Here is a 17,401-nt window from a genome sequence, read left to right on the forward strand (position 1 = left end):
AGCACAGCCCCATTATTTCTAATAATAAATTTACTTTATGTTATATCATCATTTATTTAATTATTCATAAACAATGGTTTAGATTCTGTATCTCCTATTGCTTAAATAGTTTGGACTACCCTGCCTTCCCCCCATCCGTATACATATCTGTATTATGTCACCGATACCTAAATACAGGAGTCATAAGCCCCTAAAACATCTAGTTCTAAAGCATATGAGTAGAAACTAAAGAACAGGGTTTGTAATTTAGCCTGGAAAACAGTAGGTGGTGGGAGACATGTAACTGCATGCTCAGATGCATATGCATGTTTCTTTTTTGGGGTCTGAGATTGCTGGACTCTGTTATCCAGTGGTTGCAATGTCTGTACTAGGGCTGGATGTAGCTGCACTGTGAGGGAAGAGGCTACCTGAGCTGAGCTTCTGAGGAGCCCTCTCCCCTTTGTCTTTGTCCGCTCAGTTCCATCAGCCTGTCCATATCTACAGCCAGGAAAAATGGTTACATTTTCCTTCCATTGTGAACTATTCCTAATAAAATACTCAAACCCCAATGTCATGGTTTGAGTGACAATTCTGATTGGTATTACTAAGGCATCAGGAAGCTGTTATTACATAAACTGCTCTTGGTAATGCTTCTTTGTAAACACGTACTTATCAATCAGGCCTCCTCAGTTTCAGGAATCCTGACACATGTATTGGGTCACACGCCACATCCTGTCACTTAATGAAGGTATCTATGAACCCACGTTCATGAGGTCACAGGGCACATAGAGTTGTGGATCAGGATAGGCTACTCTTAGGGAGTCATGCCTGCTAGTGGCACATCCTCTTGCTCACAGAGCAGTATAGTCACCTCAAGATCACATTCATGGGTTAAGATCACAGGATAATTCAGGTCAGAAAGGACCTCAGCAAGTCTCTAGTCCTACCTCCTTCTCAAAGTAGGCTCAGCCAGGAGTTCAAACCAGGTGCTTGGTGCTTCATCCAGCTGGGCCTTGAAAAGCTCCAAGGATGGGACTGCACAACCTCCCTAAGACACCTGTGCCACTGACTCCATGGTGTTCCTTAGGAAAATTTTCTCCTTATATCCAGCGTGAAGATGTCTTGCTTCAGCTTGTGCCTGTTTGCTGTTGTCTTCCCACCGTGCACTGTTATAAATAGTCTGCTCCATCATCTGAAGGACTTTCCCATAGATACTTGGGGGCTGCTGCTAGGTGCCCCTGAAGAAGTGTCATCCCCAGGCCAAACAAGCCCCAGTTCTTCAGCCTCTCCTCACAAGGCAAATATCCCAATTCCAGCTACCTTTGTGGTCTCAACTGAACTTGCTCCGTTTTGTTGATGTGCCTTTTGTACTGCGGACCCAAAACTAGACACAGGGTTCTAGATATGGCTTAGTAAAGGAGGATAATTACTTCCCCCTTACTTGATGTGACACGCTACTGTTAATACAACCCAGGATGCTGTTGAACTTCTTTGCTGCCAGGACACAGTAAGGGCTCATGTTTGGCTTCCTGCCTACTACAATCCCATCTGTCAGTAGTAAAGGTCTGATGGATTGCAGATCTGCTGACCAGCTATGCTTGAAATGTGGGATGAGAGACATCAGAGCCACGCTACAACTGAGGGAGAAGAACATTTTGGGGCAAAAAGTCATAATGTGCTGACCTCAACACCGAGGTTCTTGCTCACTATGTGAGACTAGACAGATCTGATTTTTTACTAACAGGACTGTAAGCACCCAGACCAGGGAGAGGTGATAACATTGGAAGTCAGCAGCCATTTTCCATCAACAGTAGTTATATTAAGGATGCCGACTAATTTCCCTTCAGGAAAAGGCTTAGTTTAGTGGGAGACATTCAAACACTTAACAATGAATCCAAAATTATGGAAAAGAACACAGAAATATAATTAAATATTGAGCAAGGGATAATGGAAGGCAGGTGCACATTTGTTGCTATAAAGGGACAAAAGCTGGCCCAGACTGACAAGTGTATGAATCCTGCTAAAAAACCAAAACCCACACACTCTAAAGAAACTGCACAACATTATCCTTAACCATCTATATTCAAAGAAGCTCTAACATGGCAAGGAAGTTGATTTCTATGTAATTTTTGTGTAGACTGATCTTCTGTGGTTGGTAAAAGGAGATGACAACAAGCTTCTGTGCTACATCTATTCATGTGCCTGTATAAACACATGTTTTTTGAGGTGCTAGCAGCCCTTTAAAGATCAAACAGTAGACCAAATTCCCATGTAGCTGGAGGTCTGCCAGAGCGTGTACCTAAAACTCTGGGGAACCCAGAGAAACTGCTCTAGGCCCAAAGGGGCAGCCAGATTAAATGGGGCTTGCAGTTCCCATGAAGGATGCTAAACAGGGGTTCTGTACCACATATGCTGAACAATTGTGTTCTAGGATCCTCACGCACTAGAAAGAAGGTATTTCACAATAAGATGCAAAACCTCAATTCTTTCCTCTCCAAAACAATGCTTATAAGATTTGTTCCCCTAGATTTATAACAAATAAACCACATCCAAATCATAGATACATCTTTGCAATCAGTCTTCTATTAAAACACAGATGAATAAACAAAATTACATGTATATTAACATGTACATGTCTACATGCATATCCTACACATAAAAAATCCAATGAGCACTTTGGAATACTAACATCTCTCGATAAAGCAATAAAATGAAATTGTGTGGTTGGTATTTGCACTTTTATGAGATTCAGCAAGGCATACAACTCTTGATATCCAGCATATTTGTCCCCAAAGTGATCTAATGAACCTTTACAAATTCATGAGCATAATGTGGCACTCAAAACCACATAAAATTACGCCATCACTGGGAAAAAAGTCCTGCAGCAAGCAATATCAAATGCAACATCTCTGTGATGTGATTTCATTATGTTGTTGGCTCATTGGCATTAGCATATGATACGTATAAGGAAAATAACGATTACAGAGATTTTGAAATGCTACATTATGTCAACTACCATTACAACAGATTGAGGAATACAAAATAGTGTGTGCATGAAGATGGTCTTCAGAACTATGCAATCCAGTTGGCCGCCGACCCTTTCACAAATGAGTACAGTGACAGAAAACATAAGGGTAATGAACGATCTGTTTTATTTCACATATTATTCAACAACTTTTAATTACAAGCCCAGTCTTCCAATCCATCAAAGTAATACAAAGAAGACTGCAAGATTTTACTCTTAGAACAGTGGGCTGTTGGCTTACCAGTTCAGTGGAAGGTGGAAAATGTTAGTTTTCACTGCCTCAGATATTCATGAGCTTTATTAAACTCAGGTGGTTTGAAACAAATAACTACAGCAGATAAAATTGATTATAGCAGCTTTTACATAATATCTGGAATTAAAAAATAGGAAAAAAAATATCATCTGCAAATATGCTATAATAAATGTTATATATAATATATAAAATTGTCCTTTTGCAACCATTAACAGTATTAACTGCCTCCTAAGAAGCTCCAGATAAATATGCAAATGAAAGTCTCCTGTCCTAAATTTTCAAAATCATGTCAAATCCTTATGCTACTGGAATCAAAAGAAAAACTCCCATTCAATCAATGTGAGCAGAACCCGTTATGTATCTATATTTCATAGTTATACAGGTAGCCTTGGAAATACATAAAGACTTAGCAGAAATCCAGCCTTGTATCTGGATTGATCCTGAACTTCCAGAAAGTAGTTCACTAGATTATAGAATCATACTCAACACACTTTGCTCTTTTGGTACAAGTCAGTATGAGAGAAACAATCAAGCCTTGAAATGTGATCATCATACGTCTGATCTTGTTTCCTCAACCTACAAAAATGAGAGCTGGCAGGTAACTTGAGAGGTCTTCTGCTCGAGCACATTCACCTAAGGCGGCACCTTTCAATGCATTCAATGCACCAGCATGCATTCAGGAAACAGATCAAGTTACCATGAGGTAGTGAGCCAGTTGCTTGCGATAAACGACCATATCAGCACATTGAAATAGAACACATTGCCCAAAATTTTGCTAAAAAAAGGTGTCAGCAACTGCTTATTAACACTTAACACTAGACTGTAAATCCTCCATCAGAGAAATCAAATAATTTCGTAAGACTGGTAAAACTATTGCACAATCCCCCTTAGTACCTGTTTCAGCAATCCTTATCAACACAAGACTGATGTCGCACCTGCCTTAAATTTCTCTTTGCACAGCCAAAACTTACATATTGTTTTGTTTTGGGTTGTTTGTTTGTTTTAAGGGCTTGCATGAAGACCAACTGGCTGTTAGGCTCTTACTCCCACAGTACTTGGACTGTTTCTCACAGCTCATCTTTTCTAAGCCTCTTAATATTCCTGATGCCGTGCTGTGGATTATAAACTGTGGGACAAAACAAGCAGGACACATTATTTCAGCTGATACCTGATCAGTATGTCAGCCATAGGAGTATATGTAACCCTTTGACATATCTGTAACACTTCACACTTAAGAGCTTTCTTCTCTTTAATATAACAGCCATAACACTGCTGATGTTCTGGTCCCTAGGGATCTTTTTGCAGTCCATTGTCTCTTATTTTATGCTTGAAATGTTGGTTTTCTTTCCCCTCTGCATTGTACCTTGTTTACTGAATTTCTTTGTATCGATTTCTGGCCATTATGTCCCTTTTTCAAGAACATTTTGAATCATAAGCCTATTCTTCAAAGTGTTTTAGCATCAGGTAATGTCATCTTACTTACCTTTACCTACTTATGAGACAGTGGGACAATATCAGAAGTCCCACTGACATGAAACCACATATACCTCATTTAGTGGCCCCCTGTTCTCTGTACAGAGAGTTACGCTCTAAATAACGGCTTAGAGGATAGAAAAAGTGTGAACATACAAAGAGGAAAACGTGGAAACTTGGACTTTAATTTTTAATGTTATCTCTGATATTTTAAATCATATTTTCCAAGGCTTATTCTTTGAGTCAAGCCTCTGTAGTTTATCTTTAGATCTCTTTCATTCTGAAAGAGGATAAGGTGTCAGAGTTTACTGGCTTGGAAAATCTCTGTGTGTAGGTGCTGTAGAAGAGTTGATTCAAGGCAGATTTGCAAGGGAAATCCTAAGATCACAGTGATAAGAAGGGGCAATGGCACGAAGAGTTCATCATTAACATTATTGCATTCTGGTGAGAAGGACAAAAATAAAGAACCAAATTCTGCTTTTATTTGTACTCATCAACTGGCTGTCACAGAACTGCTTGTTTCCAACAGAAACCCAAAACAGCTGTGAACCTCCATGAGTGCTCCTCTAGAACTGCAAAATGCTGATAACAGAAATATAAGAACAGGAACATGAACTAAACCCTACAACTGCAGTTGGCTGCAACTTTTCAGCTGTGTCACTCCAGATCCTAGGGAATAGCACCATGCCCAAGTATCAGCTGCTTCTGCTCTACAGTTGCACATCACCTGAGCATGCAACTATCCTGAAATCAGTATCTGCTTACCTGCCTCATGGGCAAAAAGACAGCAGAATTAACACAGCAGCAATACCCGGGGTTGCATCTGAACTGTCTCATCGTCACATCTCCACCTGTTCTCGGTGCACTTTTGAGCAGAAAAAAGAAAACTGAATCTCTGAATCCCCATTAACATGCAGAACAAATGGGAATAGATTTGTATAGTGAAATAGCTAGTCCTAAGGATCCAGCATCCATCCTAGAAGGATTTCAGAAGGTTTTACACTTAACTGCTTCTAGTATGATACCATGGACCACTGGGTGTACTTGTGTGTTCTTAGTACATGTGTTTTAGGTTCATTCAAACACGCTGCTATTTTTTGTGCTCCGGGGCCACTCTGTGATGTAAACCAGAGCTTGGTAATTGGTGAAAACTTGCTTCAAAAGCCTAACATATCATGGACTAAAGGGTGCTGAAGTCTTTGCATTCATTAGGTCTGCCATTCCCTTTGCAAAGAACTGCTGGGTTTGTTGCCAAGGCCCTCCTCCAGTTGCAAACAGGAGACAGACAGTGCCTGAGACATACAATTGCAGCATTCATGGCAGAGAAATGAGCTCAGCTGTGTGAAAATTTGAAAGAGGAACAATATTTTTTTAATTTATTAGATTTACCTTTATGAAAGGAGATGATTACACAAATTATTTTTTTAAGCTACGTTATGATCAGCTCCCAGATCAGCTCAGCAGATAAATTGTGTTAACTATGGAGCATATTAAGCCACTGATAATGTTGCAATGTAATGCACAATGAAGAGGTGGATGCCCCTACCTAGTTTCTAAGGGATGCTTCAGGTCTGTTTTAGCTCAATACTCAACATATGCCTAATAAAGCCTTTCAGAGATTATCTAGCTCTTCACAGCGTGAGCCTATGTGCCCCTCCACAGTACTCTAGAGTTGGGTCCATCAGCAAACACACAAGAGTGTTTGTAGCCAGGTGATTGTAAAGAGGTAAACCGTGTCTGCTGGGCACAGTAACTTCAATTTAGCACTAGTCCTGTTGAGGAAGCAGCAAAGGCAGCAGCAATCTCCTCAGAGGAGCCGGGAAGCTGGAAAAGCAGGATGAGGTGAGGCCCTAGGCTGATAAGCAGAATGGAGGAAATGGCAGCCAGAGGGCATTGAGGTTGAAGAGCATGTCTCAGGCCTGGGAGGTGGCAAGAACAAAGCTGTGGTTGTGGTAGCAGCCCTAGGCATGGGAGGGTGAGGTGAGGAGGTGGGAAAGAAGATTGTGGCAGTAAGTAGTGTCTCCTTGCCTCTCCTTGCTACACTCCTTTTCTATTTTGGTGGACTTTAACCCATCGAGAGCAGCACTTTGGGAATGGGCATTGCTGCAGTGTCCTCCTGAAGCCTGGAGCACCAGGAAGACTCTGCAGATACCTCATCAGCACTGACCTCTTGCAGCTGTACCTCTCTGGGTGTAACCCGTGTCATTTGGATTTATTTTTTTATTTCCAAGATGTCCCACTCCTGAGTCAGCTCAGATAACAGAGAGCTGACTATTTGATTTCACCTTCTAACACCTGTACTTACCACAGTTTACCATAGTTGAGCAGATACTTCTCAAGTGTGATGTCTATTTCCTACAGTTAAAAAAACTACCTAGCATATTTTATGGCCTTTGCACTGCTCTGAAGAAAGCAAAGTAATTTCAATATGCTCAAGTAAAATGTTTTGACATGTGCTTCTGTCTCTTGCTAATCATTTGCCTTGCAATCCCTAAGTACCACACAGTGATTACAAGTTTTAAAAAAATGTTGTTTTGATTCTTCCCCATTTGCACTTATTTGCAGCTACTTTCATTCAAGTGATAAGGAAGAATGTGATGCAAGCGTTCCTTGTATTTGTACTACGAAACGAATATTTTAGGAATGTTACTTAAATAATATCTGTATATGCTAAAAATAGCTTTTTATTTTTCCGCTGGTGATCTCAGTCAAGACTGCGGCTCTGTTGTTCAAGCACAGACCTGTGCAACTTACGCCCAGTGGCCAAATGCAGCTCGCAACACGGTTTATCCCACCCTCACTGCAGAAACACAAACAGGTTGGTACATTTTAACTACCCGCTCTGCATAACGAGTTCCTAACAAGCGACCTGGTGGAGGCTCCTGAAGCCACAGTGACTTCAGCACCATTAACCTTGCAGTGAGCTGGCCTGGGGAAGTGAAACGCTTGATAGGAGCTGGGAGAAGCTGAGAGCTCTGGTTGGAGGCCAGGTTGGGAGGGTGCATAGTAAAGGCAAGAACCATGGGGAGCATGAGGTAGGAGCTGCTTTAAGAAACTGAACATAAGGGAAGCTGGCATCCCTCCATGCTTTTAACACAAAGCGAGGTAAGAGTTGTGTGAACAGAGTAGCACGGCCCATCTCAGACACCTGCAACGTCCTGGGAACAAAACCCAGGTATCTCCTAAGTCTGCAACATAACGTTGGTAAATAAAAATACCAAATGATCCACCCATTCATTTAAATTCTGCAGACTTGTTATTTGCAAACATGAGGTTTAGTTCAAATTATTTAAAGTAAGCTTATTTTTTGGCTTTCTTATGTATTTCTCAAAGCCAAAACATTCTTGCTTATGAAGAATTTGCACAGAGCCAGCCAAGCACCAGGAAAGCAGGTTTTCTTACAGAAACACTATATTACTCCCAACCCACGTTTTTTTCAAACGTACCAGGCTTTCAAACATGTTCCTACTCACTTAAATCCTAGTTATAACTTTGTTTCCACAGAGACCTGCCGCTTCCTAAATAACCGGCGCTTACTCACTTGCTCACTTGGGCTGAACAAGACCCCAGCCAGGTCAAAGACACGACGGGTTCACAGAGGGACGCTCCACAGGCAGACGGATGGCCGGGCCGCACACAGAGCGGAGCGAAGCAGGGCACAGCTGGGATGGGCAGAGCGGAGCCCTCCGGAGCCCAGACACGCCAAACCGGGAGGACGAGCCGCCGCACTCGCACACCGCTACCCACGTCCGACCCGCCTCGCCCCCCGGGGTCCGGCCGTTACCTTGTACTGGCGGAAGCCATCCAGCTGCCGGCCGCTGACATACCGCCACATCGCCCCGCTCTGCTCCGCTCCGCGCCGCGCCGGGAGGGACGGAAGGCGGCGGGGCCGAGCCGGGGGCGGGTCCCCGGCCGCGCCCCTCGGGCTGGGGCCTGCCTCCGGTGCCGCCACCCACGTCCCGGCGCTGCGCGGTACAGTAGGAGGTCTTGGTGCCCGCTGGCGGTGGGCGATGCCCTGTGGCTCCCGGGGGACACGACACTTTCCCGTGACTCTAGTACGTCCCTCCGCCCCCCGTGCCAGCCCGCCATTAGCGCCCTTGATAAATCTTTAATTGCCTCACGGTACTCGGTGCTGCGAACAGTCTGCAGCAGCGGCCGCGGTCACAGCGAGCCGCGACAAGAGTAACGTAGCTGGTTAAAGGTGTATTAAAGATGCCGTGTTTATATTATGTGCAAAGATGTGCCTGTGAGGACAGTACACAAAACACTGAATTATAGTCATAGAATGCCAGGCTGGAAGGGACCGCTAGGAACATCTGGTCCAGCTTTTCCAGGTAAGGCACGACATACACTAGATGTCCCAGCACTCTGTCCAGCTGAATCTTACAAGTATCCGGTATTGGGGGATCCACCACTTCCCTGGGGAGATTATTCCAATGGCTGGTTGTTCTCATTGTGAAAAACATTCTTCTTGTGTCCAGGCAGAATCTCTCCAGGACTAACTTGTGCCCATGAGCCCTCATCTTTTCCATGTGACTCCTTGTAAAAAGGGAGTCTCCATCTTCTTTGTAGCCACCCTTTAATATACTGAACACAGTGACAAGGTCTCCTTATCATATCTTTATATCCTTATCTCTTAACGTTTCTCAGTGTTGTTAATGTGTTTTAGAAACAGGTGACCCTGAGGATTTAAGATTTAATAGGCATTTCTTTCCAGGAATCATATGCCCCTTGCATCTTTTTATTAAGACACCTGCACCAGAGCCCTTCACACCACATCAGCCTGCAGTACATTCTGCACCTTTTGATTTCTAGGGAAGCAAGGCACTGGTGCAGGCAAAAGACTGAGAAACATCAGGAATAATGTTTCAGCTGCAAATGCATTTAAGCATACAGCATAACACCTTGTGTTACCTTCACTGTATGCTATTAGAGGGAGGATTGAAATCACACATATCAGGGTCTGAGATCTTATGGACCAAATGGATTCTATCCAGAAAGGAAATCAATTAAAATCCATTACTCTCACCCCACAAACTCTTCCAGGCACCTAATGCACTGTGCAGATTTGATAGGAATCATATACAAGTTAAAATCGTTAAATGCAAACTGTATACAATTGTTCTTGTTCTGTATTATTAATTACACATTAATCACTAGATGCACTTACACTGACATTCTGCTTCCAGCAGCAGTATATCTAAACTTCTGCTCTTGAAAACAAACCAGAACTGTAACACTCAACTTCAGGTTACTGAGTTAAAGCTCGATTCCAGTTGGGATAATGTGAGCGTTTGGAGCTTACATTTTTTAGGAGTCAAGTCTAATTTTAATTACTGTTCATATGCTAATTTTTATTTGGGATTTTTATTTGGGATGCCCTTCACCTCTCATTGTTATTTTCATGTTTTTAAGTTGTATTATGTTATTGAATTTATCTATAAGAGTATCTCAGAAGACTCATGACTACTACTGTACTCAGCACAACTAAGTTACTAAAGTTTACAGTTATCACTTTCATTTCTTAACTTCAACACTCATAAGCCTCAAACATGAAAGCAGAAATCTGGCTGAACAACTATTAGGACTGTGACAGACAGTAGTAGAAAAGGTGCTTGCTTTTCTGAAAGGTAGAAGGTTGCAAAGTATTTTTTCTCTTTGCATGCCTCTAAATTCATGCTAAAAAGATGTACTGTCACAAAGATATAGAAATAGAAGATATATAGATATAGCGGATATAGAACAGAAGTTTCATTTCCTATTCTTCTCTCCAAACTGTCTTAGTGATAAATAGAAAACCCTTGTAAATACTCCACTAAACTGAGAATATAGAAGACTGCACATACGTAAAAATGAAATTTCATTAATTCATACCTCAGCATGTTCTGTGGTGGCTAACGAGCATGTCAAAGAAGGCAGCACTAGAAAAGCTATACTGAAGAGAGGGAAACAGACTGGTGATCGGGTATGGAACACCACAGAGCAAGCTATGACACAAGTAACATGACACTTGAGAATATTGTGGAAATTATACTGACATGCGCCAGCCTGTGATTTAAGAAACATCCCTGATTTAGGCATCACAATTCATATGAACGGTTGGCCCTCAAGACCAAGCACGAAGGCCAGCCAAGCCCAGGTGTGAGCAAAACCCACAGCCATGTGATTTACTGCTTCACCTGATGTTCTCACCGTTTCCATTTGTACCCATGTATATGTTTAGAGGTTATTCTGTAGTTACATTTTTCAACCTGAGATGTTTTAAAATTCTTTTCCGAACAATTGTTTGAGCTGTGATCCAAGCTATCTGTCCTATATGCAGGACTGTGTGAAGAGCAGTGAAAGCAGACTTAGCACATTCCCTGATGTCTTTTCTGGAAAACTAATGAGTTGTAGTCTGAGCAAAGAGGAGCTCTAACTGGCACCAGCATGTGAGCATTATAACCTGAACAAGCTTCCATTTTAGGAGCTTGAGTGTGAACAGACAAAAGCCCAAATCAGAGTACAGTTAACTTTCACTGTAGAAAAAGCTTAAGTTTTTTAACAGCTGTGGCTGGGACATTTGTGACAGTTAAACATTGCTAAGTAAATGACCCAAACATGCCTTTCTGCAGCTCAGCGGGGAATAATTCAAGGTCAGATTTGAATCCAGTGAAATCAGCTGGGGAATTCTTAGGTCTTCAGTGCTGTTTATTAATTATGTGTTGTACTGAGAGGAAAGCACTGATTTATTATTTTGAAAGAGCAGGCATATTGTAGCACTAGTACTTGCATGAAAAAGTTAAAAAGAATAGCTGTTCCACAGATACGAATGGTATTTAAATAAGAAAAGAAAAAAAAAGGACAGTAAACATCAAGACAGGTTGTATTCTTAATCCATCAAAATGGTAGGCAAAGAGATGAGAGCTCAGGATGACTTAGAATAAATCCTTGGCTTTCAGGTTGCACTCTCTCTGCTACAAGTTATTTTAATACATTAATCATGATGGAACTGCATAGGAAAGACTGCCTAGTATGACAACTTTGGCTTTTAATAACTTATGACAGTGTCTTATTTATTCACCAACTTTAAGCTGCCTGCTATGCAATAGCCTTTATCTAGAAGGCATTGAATAGTACATTCCTGCCTATTTCAAGAAGTGAGAAAAATCAGAAAGAAATCATGCAGAGAGCAAACCCATAATGATCAGCTACCAAGGCAGCTGAAGAAGAGACTAATGTATCAGGAAAAACAGGTAAAGAGGGACGAGTGTGGAATACATCATCTACCCCTAGAATGTGTAACTTGTAGGACTCAGGCAGTGCTTCCCTCCCCATCACTGCATGGGTTAGCATAAATCTGTTAATATTCAGGCCTTCTATGCTGTAAAAAAAGAAAGCTTTTCTACGGTGACTAGAATCAGTTTAGAGGCTCATTTTAAGTCCCAGGCTCTCTGTAAGCTTATCTTGGTCTGTTAACTTGGTTTATAACTCAGGGCTATTTAACCTAGTAAAAGTATTTAATACTAGAAAATGATCACATCTATCCTCAAAAATTGCTATATCAGTCCCAAAGCCAGTTGTCCATTCGCAGTTTCAGTTTGCCTGTGGGCAGCCTTGTCCATACTGCCTGTGGAAAACAAGTCCTGGCTTGTGCTAGCTCCTAAACGGTCCAAGGAGCACTGCTTCAGAATACGCCAGCCTGAGCGCCTCCTGACAATTCAGTAGCAAGGACAATCAGAGGAGAGTACTCAAGCCTGTGCCCTGGCTCCCTCCAGTTTGCTAATGGGAAAGCCTACTGAGTACTGGACTTCTCTGTCCACAACCACATATGTGTGTGCTTTGGACTCTGCTTTGGATCATGCCAGGTCCTTTCAGGCTGCTGTGGAGCAGCTAGAACTTTACTGCATGGATGCACATGAATCCATGCCAATCAACACTTTTCCCCTCAGCAGTATATAAACTCTAGGCTTAAGTGATGCTTAAGATGAGCTTTTCAAAGAGGAAATATCTTCCTGACTGTAAACTGTCAGCAGACCCCATCCACTTTTCAACATACTCTTCTTCCTTGGGCATGGCATTACTTACGGTTTTTCAAGAACAGTCCTTGTAAAGTCTTTAACACAGAGGTACACCATAGTCATGATAAAACCAATTATGCTCAAATAGTACTAATATTAGACCTAAGAGAGTTTCTGAAGTTACTAAGATACATAAAGTGTTATCAGTACCTCAGTAGTTTTAAAATCTCACTGAACTAAACTAACAGGAAGAACTTTGGTGGTAGTAAACTGCTCTAATGACTGAAGTTTAAAAAGCACCACTTTCTTCCAGCTCTGATTATGTGCCTGCATTTTTTTTTCTCACCAGTTAGAGCCAAACCAGAATACACGTTCAGTTTCAGCTTGGAAAATCTTTATTTGTGCTTAACCTCACTAAACTACACAGACATTTGGTAAATATACTTCCCAAATGTGACTGTCTCTCAGGAAGTTATGTACTCATATTCCTTTTACAGCACTGAACACAAAGAAATGGCAAGAGAAGACATAAAACTGTCAGTCACTGTAAGACGCCATAGGCAGCGCTTGGTGATGGGATGCTGAGACGACTGGGCTTAGGCCCAGTGTGCAGCCACCCTGTTGCAGTTGGCAGCCAGGAGGCCCTGGAAGCTTGAGCCCCTCATGGCTTTATGACTCAGGGAAAAGTCGGGTAAGCAGATGCTTCCTGGGGATGTTGATTAATTTAAAACCTATTTTTGCCTTTGATTTTTAAATGATCAACGATTAATTTGTAATTTCCATGAATGTAAGATCTTGACCCCGTTTGCTTCACTAAAATCTGGCATCCCCTGGGGCTTTGTTGGGATTTTTTTCTCATTTTTTCCACAGGTTTACAGTTTGCCTCCACATAGCCATGCATCCTACTCTGAAATGCTACAATTTAATTTAGAGTGGAATTGACACTGCAGTATGGGCATTAAAAAATCTGAAGTGTTTCATGTTGTTTCCTAGGAAACCTTAGAAAGGCTGGAGTCATCAAACTGTAACACAGCCTACAGAAAAACATGCTATTTTGGATCTAGACAGGGGATCTATCTGGGATCTAGCCTAAGCCTTGGATCACCTCTTGCCTGGAAGATTCATAAAAATCCAGCTGACCCGGTAGACAGACTCTGAAATACTTAACGAGTTCTTCCTCATCTATCTCATCCCAGTTGAGGGGCTGGGATGTTTGTGACTTTTAAAAGTTCACTAAGGAAATGACTTAAACCAAAAACTTTTCTCTGCGTTTGAATTTGACATTGTTGGTATCTGGCTTTATACACTAGAAAGCTTTTAAAGGTGTAACTTAATGCTCCATAAGAGGAAATGAATCCATAAACCCATATTAGAATGAAGGACAAGCACAGTCAATCAATATAAACGAGTTCTCCAAACTTCAGTAATTTAAGCCTCCTTATCTTTTCACTCACTTGTATAAAATACATTTTGTTTCTTTGCAAGAGAAGCTCTTTCTACACATGCATTGAGAGACATCCATGCGATCCACAGCACCACTGACAAACAAATGCTCTTTCTTTGTTGGACTTCACTAAAAAAAATCCAATTTTATTGTTACTAGGAATTTTGTATTTTTCATGAATTTTCATGCAACAAAAATCCATAAAGTATAAAATTTCTTAATGTTCCCTGAGCAGCAGCAAATTTGATCTTGAACACAAACACAATCAGTATATCAGATGAAACAAGACTCAAACTACTATTTAAGCCTATGAGAACACAGGCATAGAATCATAGAATCATAGAATGGTTTGGGTTGTAAGGGACCTTAAAGATCATTCAGTTCCAAGCCCCCTGCCATGGGCAGGGACACCTTCCACTAGACCAGGTTGCTCAAAACCCCATCCAACCTGGCCTTGAACACTGCCAGGGATGGGGCACCCACAACTTTGTGCTTGTAGATGTAGATGAAAAAAAACCAGTTTTTCAAAAATTGTATAGACAATTAATTTGACTTCCAAAAGCATGATACATAGAAATTTTTAGCAGACCTGAATATTATGCTTTTGTTGAGAAGTTCTGCATCTATTATTCTTTCCCCACAGAAACATTATTTTAAAAAACAATCAGAGCTGTATTTTAATTCCCAATATATAGGGTGGTTTTCCAACCCATTTCCTTTATCTCCATGTCATTTTAGTGCTTCTTGTGAAGAACATTGAAAACACATAAACGAAATCTATTAATTTGGTCACTTTCTTGGGATTCTATAGAAGTAAGTTCCTTCCAGGTGTAAGCACCTTGCAAGGAGTTTATGTACAGGAAAAAATAATGCAGTCTTGCCAAGCAGAGCAGACGAGTCTTCCGTGGTCCACCTATTTCTCTGTGGTTTAGCTCCAACACAGATTGTTTAACTGGATAGTACAATAACATACTTTTCAAATATAATCAAAGAAACACACTTTGATTATACATGATAGAATTAATTTGTCAGCCTGGCAATTTCAAAAGAAAGACTGTAAATATTTGGAAGGATGAGAACACAGTACTTTTAACTCTGTTCTGAACATAACAATCAAAGGCAGCATGGGATTTGGACGATGCTGTTTCTGGCTCTCCTCTCTTTGTAAAATCCATTTTAATTAGTGGCAGTTTTATAAAGGGAATGTGAGACGGATATTGGCCACGGGGTGCCTTGCAGCAAATACAAACTGTAAACTTAGACACATGTAATTAGGGTTTTAATAATAAAAATGAAGTCATATAGTGCCTTCTATCAAAATGTGCTTCATAAATTCTGAGATACAATTATTTTGTTCTACAAAGGTTGTTTATTATTCTTAACTCTGTTTAACAGCAGCATTGTCAGCCTAAGTGAACTTCTCAAGAATATACAAAAGCAAGAAAAAATTACGTATCTATCTCTTTTCTGCCAGTGTTTCCACTTGCATCAGAAGAAAAACATTTTAAAAGGTCATCAGCCTTTTTTCCTCTTCAGTAGCAATGGAAGAGGTCCCTTCCAAGCAGCTTCAATTCCAAGTCCCTACATCTTAGCACTGACATTACCCTTTTTACCCGTAAATTTATCAGCTTGCTTGTGGTTTTGGGAGTTAAAACTCTTAATGGCTTAACAGCAAACATTATTCATAAAGTGTCTTATGTTCAGACATTACTTCCTTAGATATCTAGCCAGTGTTTATATCCCAGTGCTTTATTTCCTTGTGGCATTAAACAGCGCCAGTCTTTTGAGGTTTACTCCTGACTGAACTTGGCTATCATGGAGGATGCAGAGGTGAAACACAGGCTGGAGAACTCCTGCAACACACAGTTCAGCCACAGCTCTCCACATCAGTACCAGAGAAATCAGGGCTGCTAACTCCACCAGTGCTCAGGACAAAGGAATAGGTGACCTTGGCCCTGTCACCCCTCATTGTTTCCAGCCTCCCCCAGCTCCGCAGGAAACCATGGGGGGCACAGCTCGGTGGGGGCAGGGTAAAGGGATGCAGTGCCAGCAATGGCACTTCCCAACAGGAAAACCCTGTGGGCCTCAGTAGGGCCAGTTGGTGGGTGCATGCAGTGACCATTAATACCTCCTCTGAAACTGCTGCACTCTGAGGAATCATAGAATCAGCTAGGTTGGAAAAGACCTTTAAGATAATCAAGTCCAATTGCTACCCCAGGACTGCCAAATCCACCAAATCATGTCACCGAGGGCCTCATCTACATGGTTTTTGAGCTTTTCCAAGCACAGTGATTCCACCACTTCCTTGGGCAGCCTGTTCCAATACCTGATCACCCTCTCTGTGAAGAATTTTTTCCCTAATATCCAAACTAAACCTTCCTGGCACAGCTTGAGGCCATTTCCTCTTATCCTATCACCTGTTACTTAGGGAAAAAGACCTACTCCCACTTCTCTCCATCCTCCTTTCATGTAATTGTATAGAGCAACAAGGTGCCCCCTGCTCTTCTCCAGATTAAACAACCTCAGCTGTTTCTCATCACACTTGTGCTCCAGATCCTTCACCAGCTTTGTTGCCGTTCTCCAGATATCCTCTAGCACCTCAGTGTCTCTCTTGTAGTGAGGGGCCTAGAACTGCACACAGTATTTGAGGTGCAGCCTCACTTAGGGCCGACTAGAGGGGAATGATCACTACGCTATTTCTCATGCAGGCCACGATGCCGTTGGCCTTTTTGGCTGCCTGGGCGCAAGCTGGCTCATATTCAGCCGGCCGTCAACCAGCACCCCTGGTGCTGGGCGAGGGTGTGGCACCCCGGCCTGCGCCTCGGCACTCCGGAGGAAGGGAGGCATGGAGGGAAAGATGTGGAAGGACGAGAACTGCCAAAGCGCCACATCCACCGACTGCCCCCAACCCTCACAGATACCACCCCCGCCCCTTCCCGCCAACCAATCGAATGGCCTCAGGCCGCGCGCAGCGCATGTGCACAGCGCCTCCTTCCGGTCTTCAGGAGCTCCTGTGTCTTCCCGGGGAGTAACGTCACCCGCGCTCCGCCTCGCCTGCCCAATCAGGAGCGGCGACTCTCTCGGCGCCAAAGCTGTAAAAGGCGGGGACACAGCCCCTGTCCCGCCTCGCCTGGGGCAGCGCGCTGGGGGTGGGGGGATCCCCTAGGCCCCGCCCCCCGGGTTCCCCCGCCACGTGATCGCGGACGTGGCTGCCTTGTCAGGGGGCG

General features: G+C 42.4%; 1 protein-coding gene across 1 annotated transcript in view; it reads right to left on the reverse strand.

Annotated features, from left to right (window-relative positions):
- The window catches only part of LOC308217789 (ethanolaminephosphotransferase 1-like), a gene marked incomplete at both ends in the record, with an annotated part of 52,189 nt that extends 43,624 nt beyond the window's left edge, over positions 1–8,565 (reverse strand). Inside the window, one exon of the mRNA XM_080611140.1 lies at positions 8,515–8,565. Within this exon, the coding sequence (XP_080467266.1) occupies positions 8,515–8,565 (51 nt within the window). The remainder of the gene's footprint in view (positions 1–8,514) is intronic.
- Between the last annotated feature and the right edge of the window lie 8,836 nt (positions 8,566–17,401).

Source organism: Psittacula echo, assembly GCF_963264785.1.
Source record: "Psittacula echo genome assembly, chromosome: 2".
Lineage (NCBI taxonomy): Eukaryota > Metazoa > Chordata > Aves > Psittaciformes > Psittacidae > Psittacula > Psittacula echo.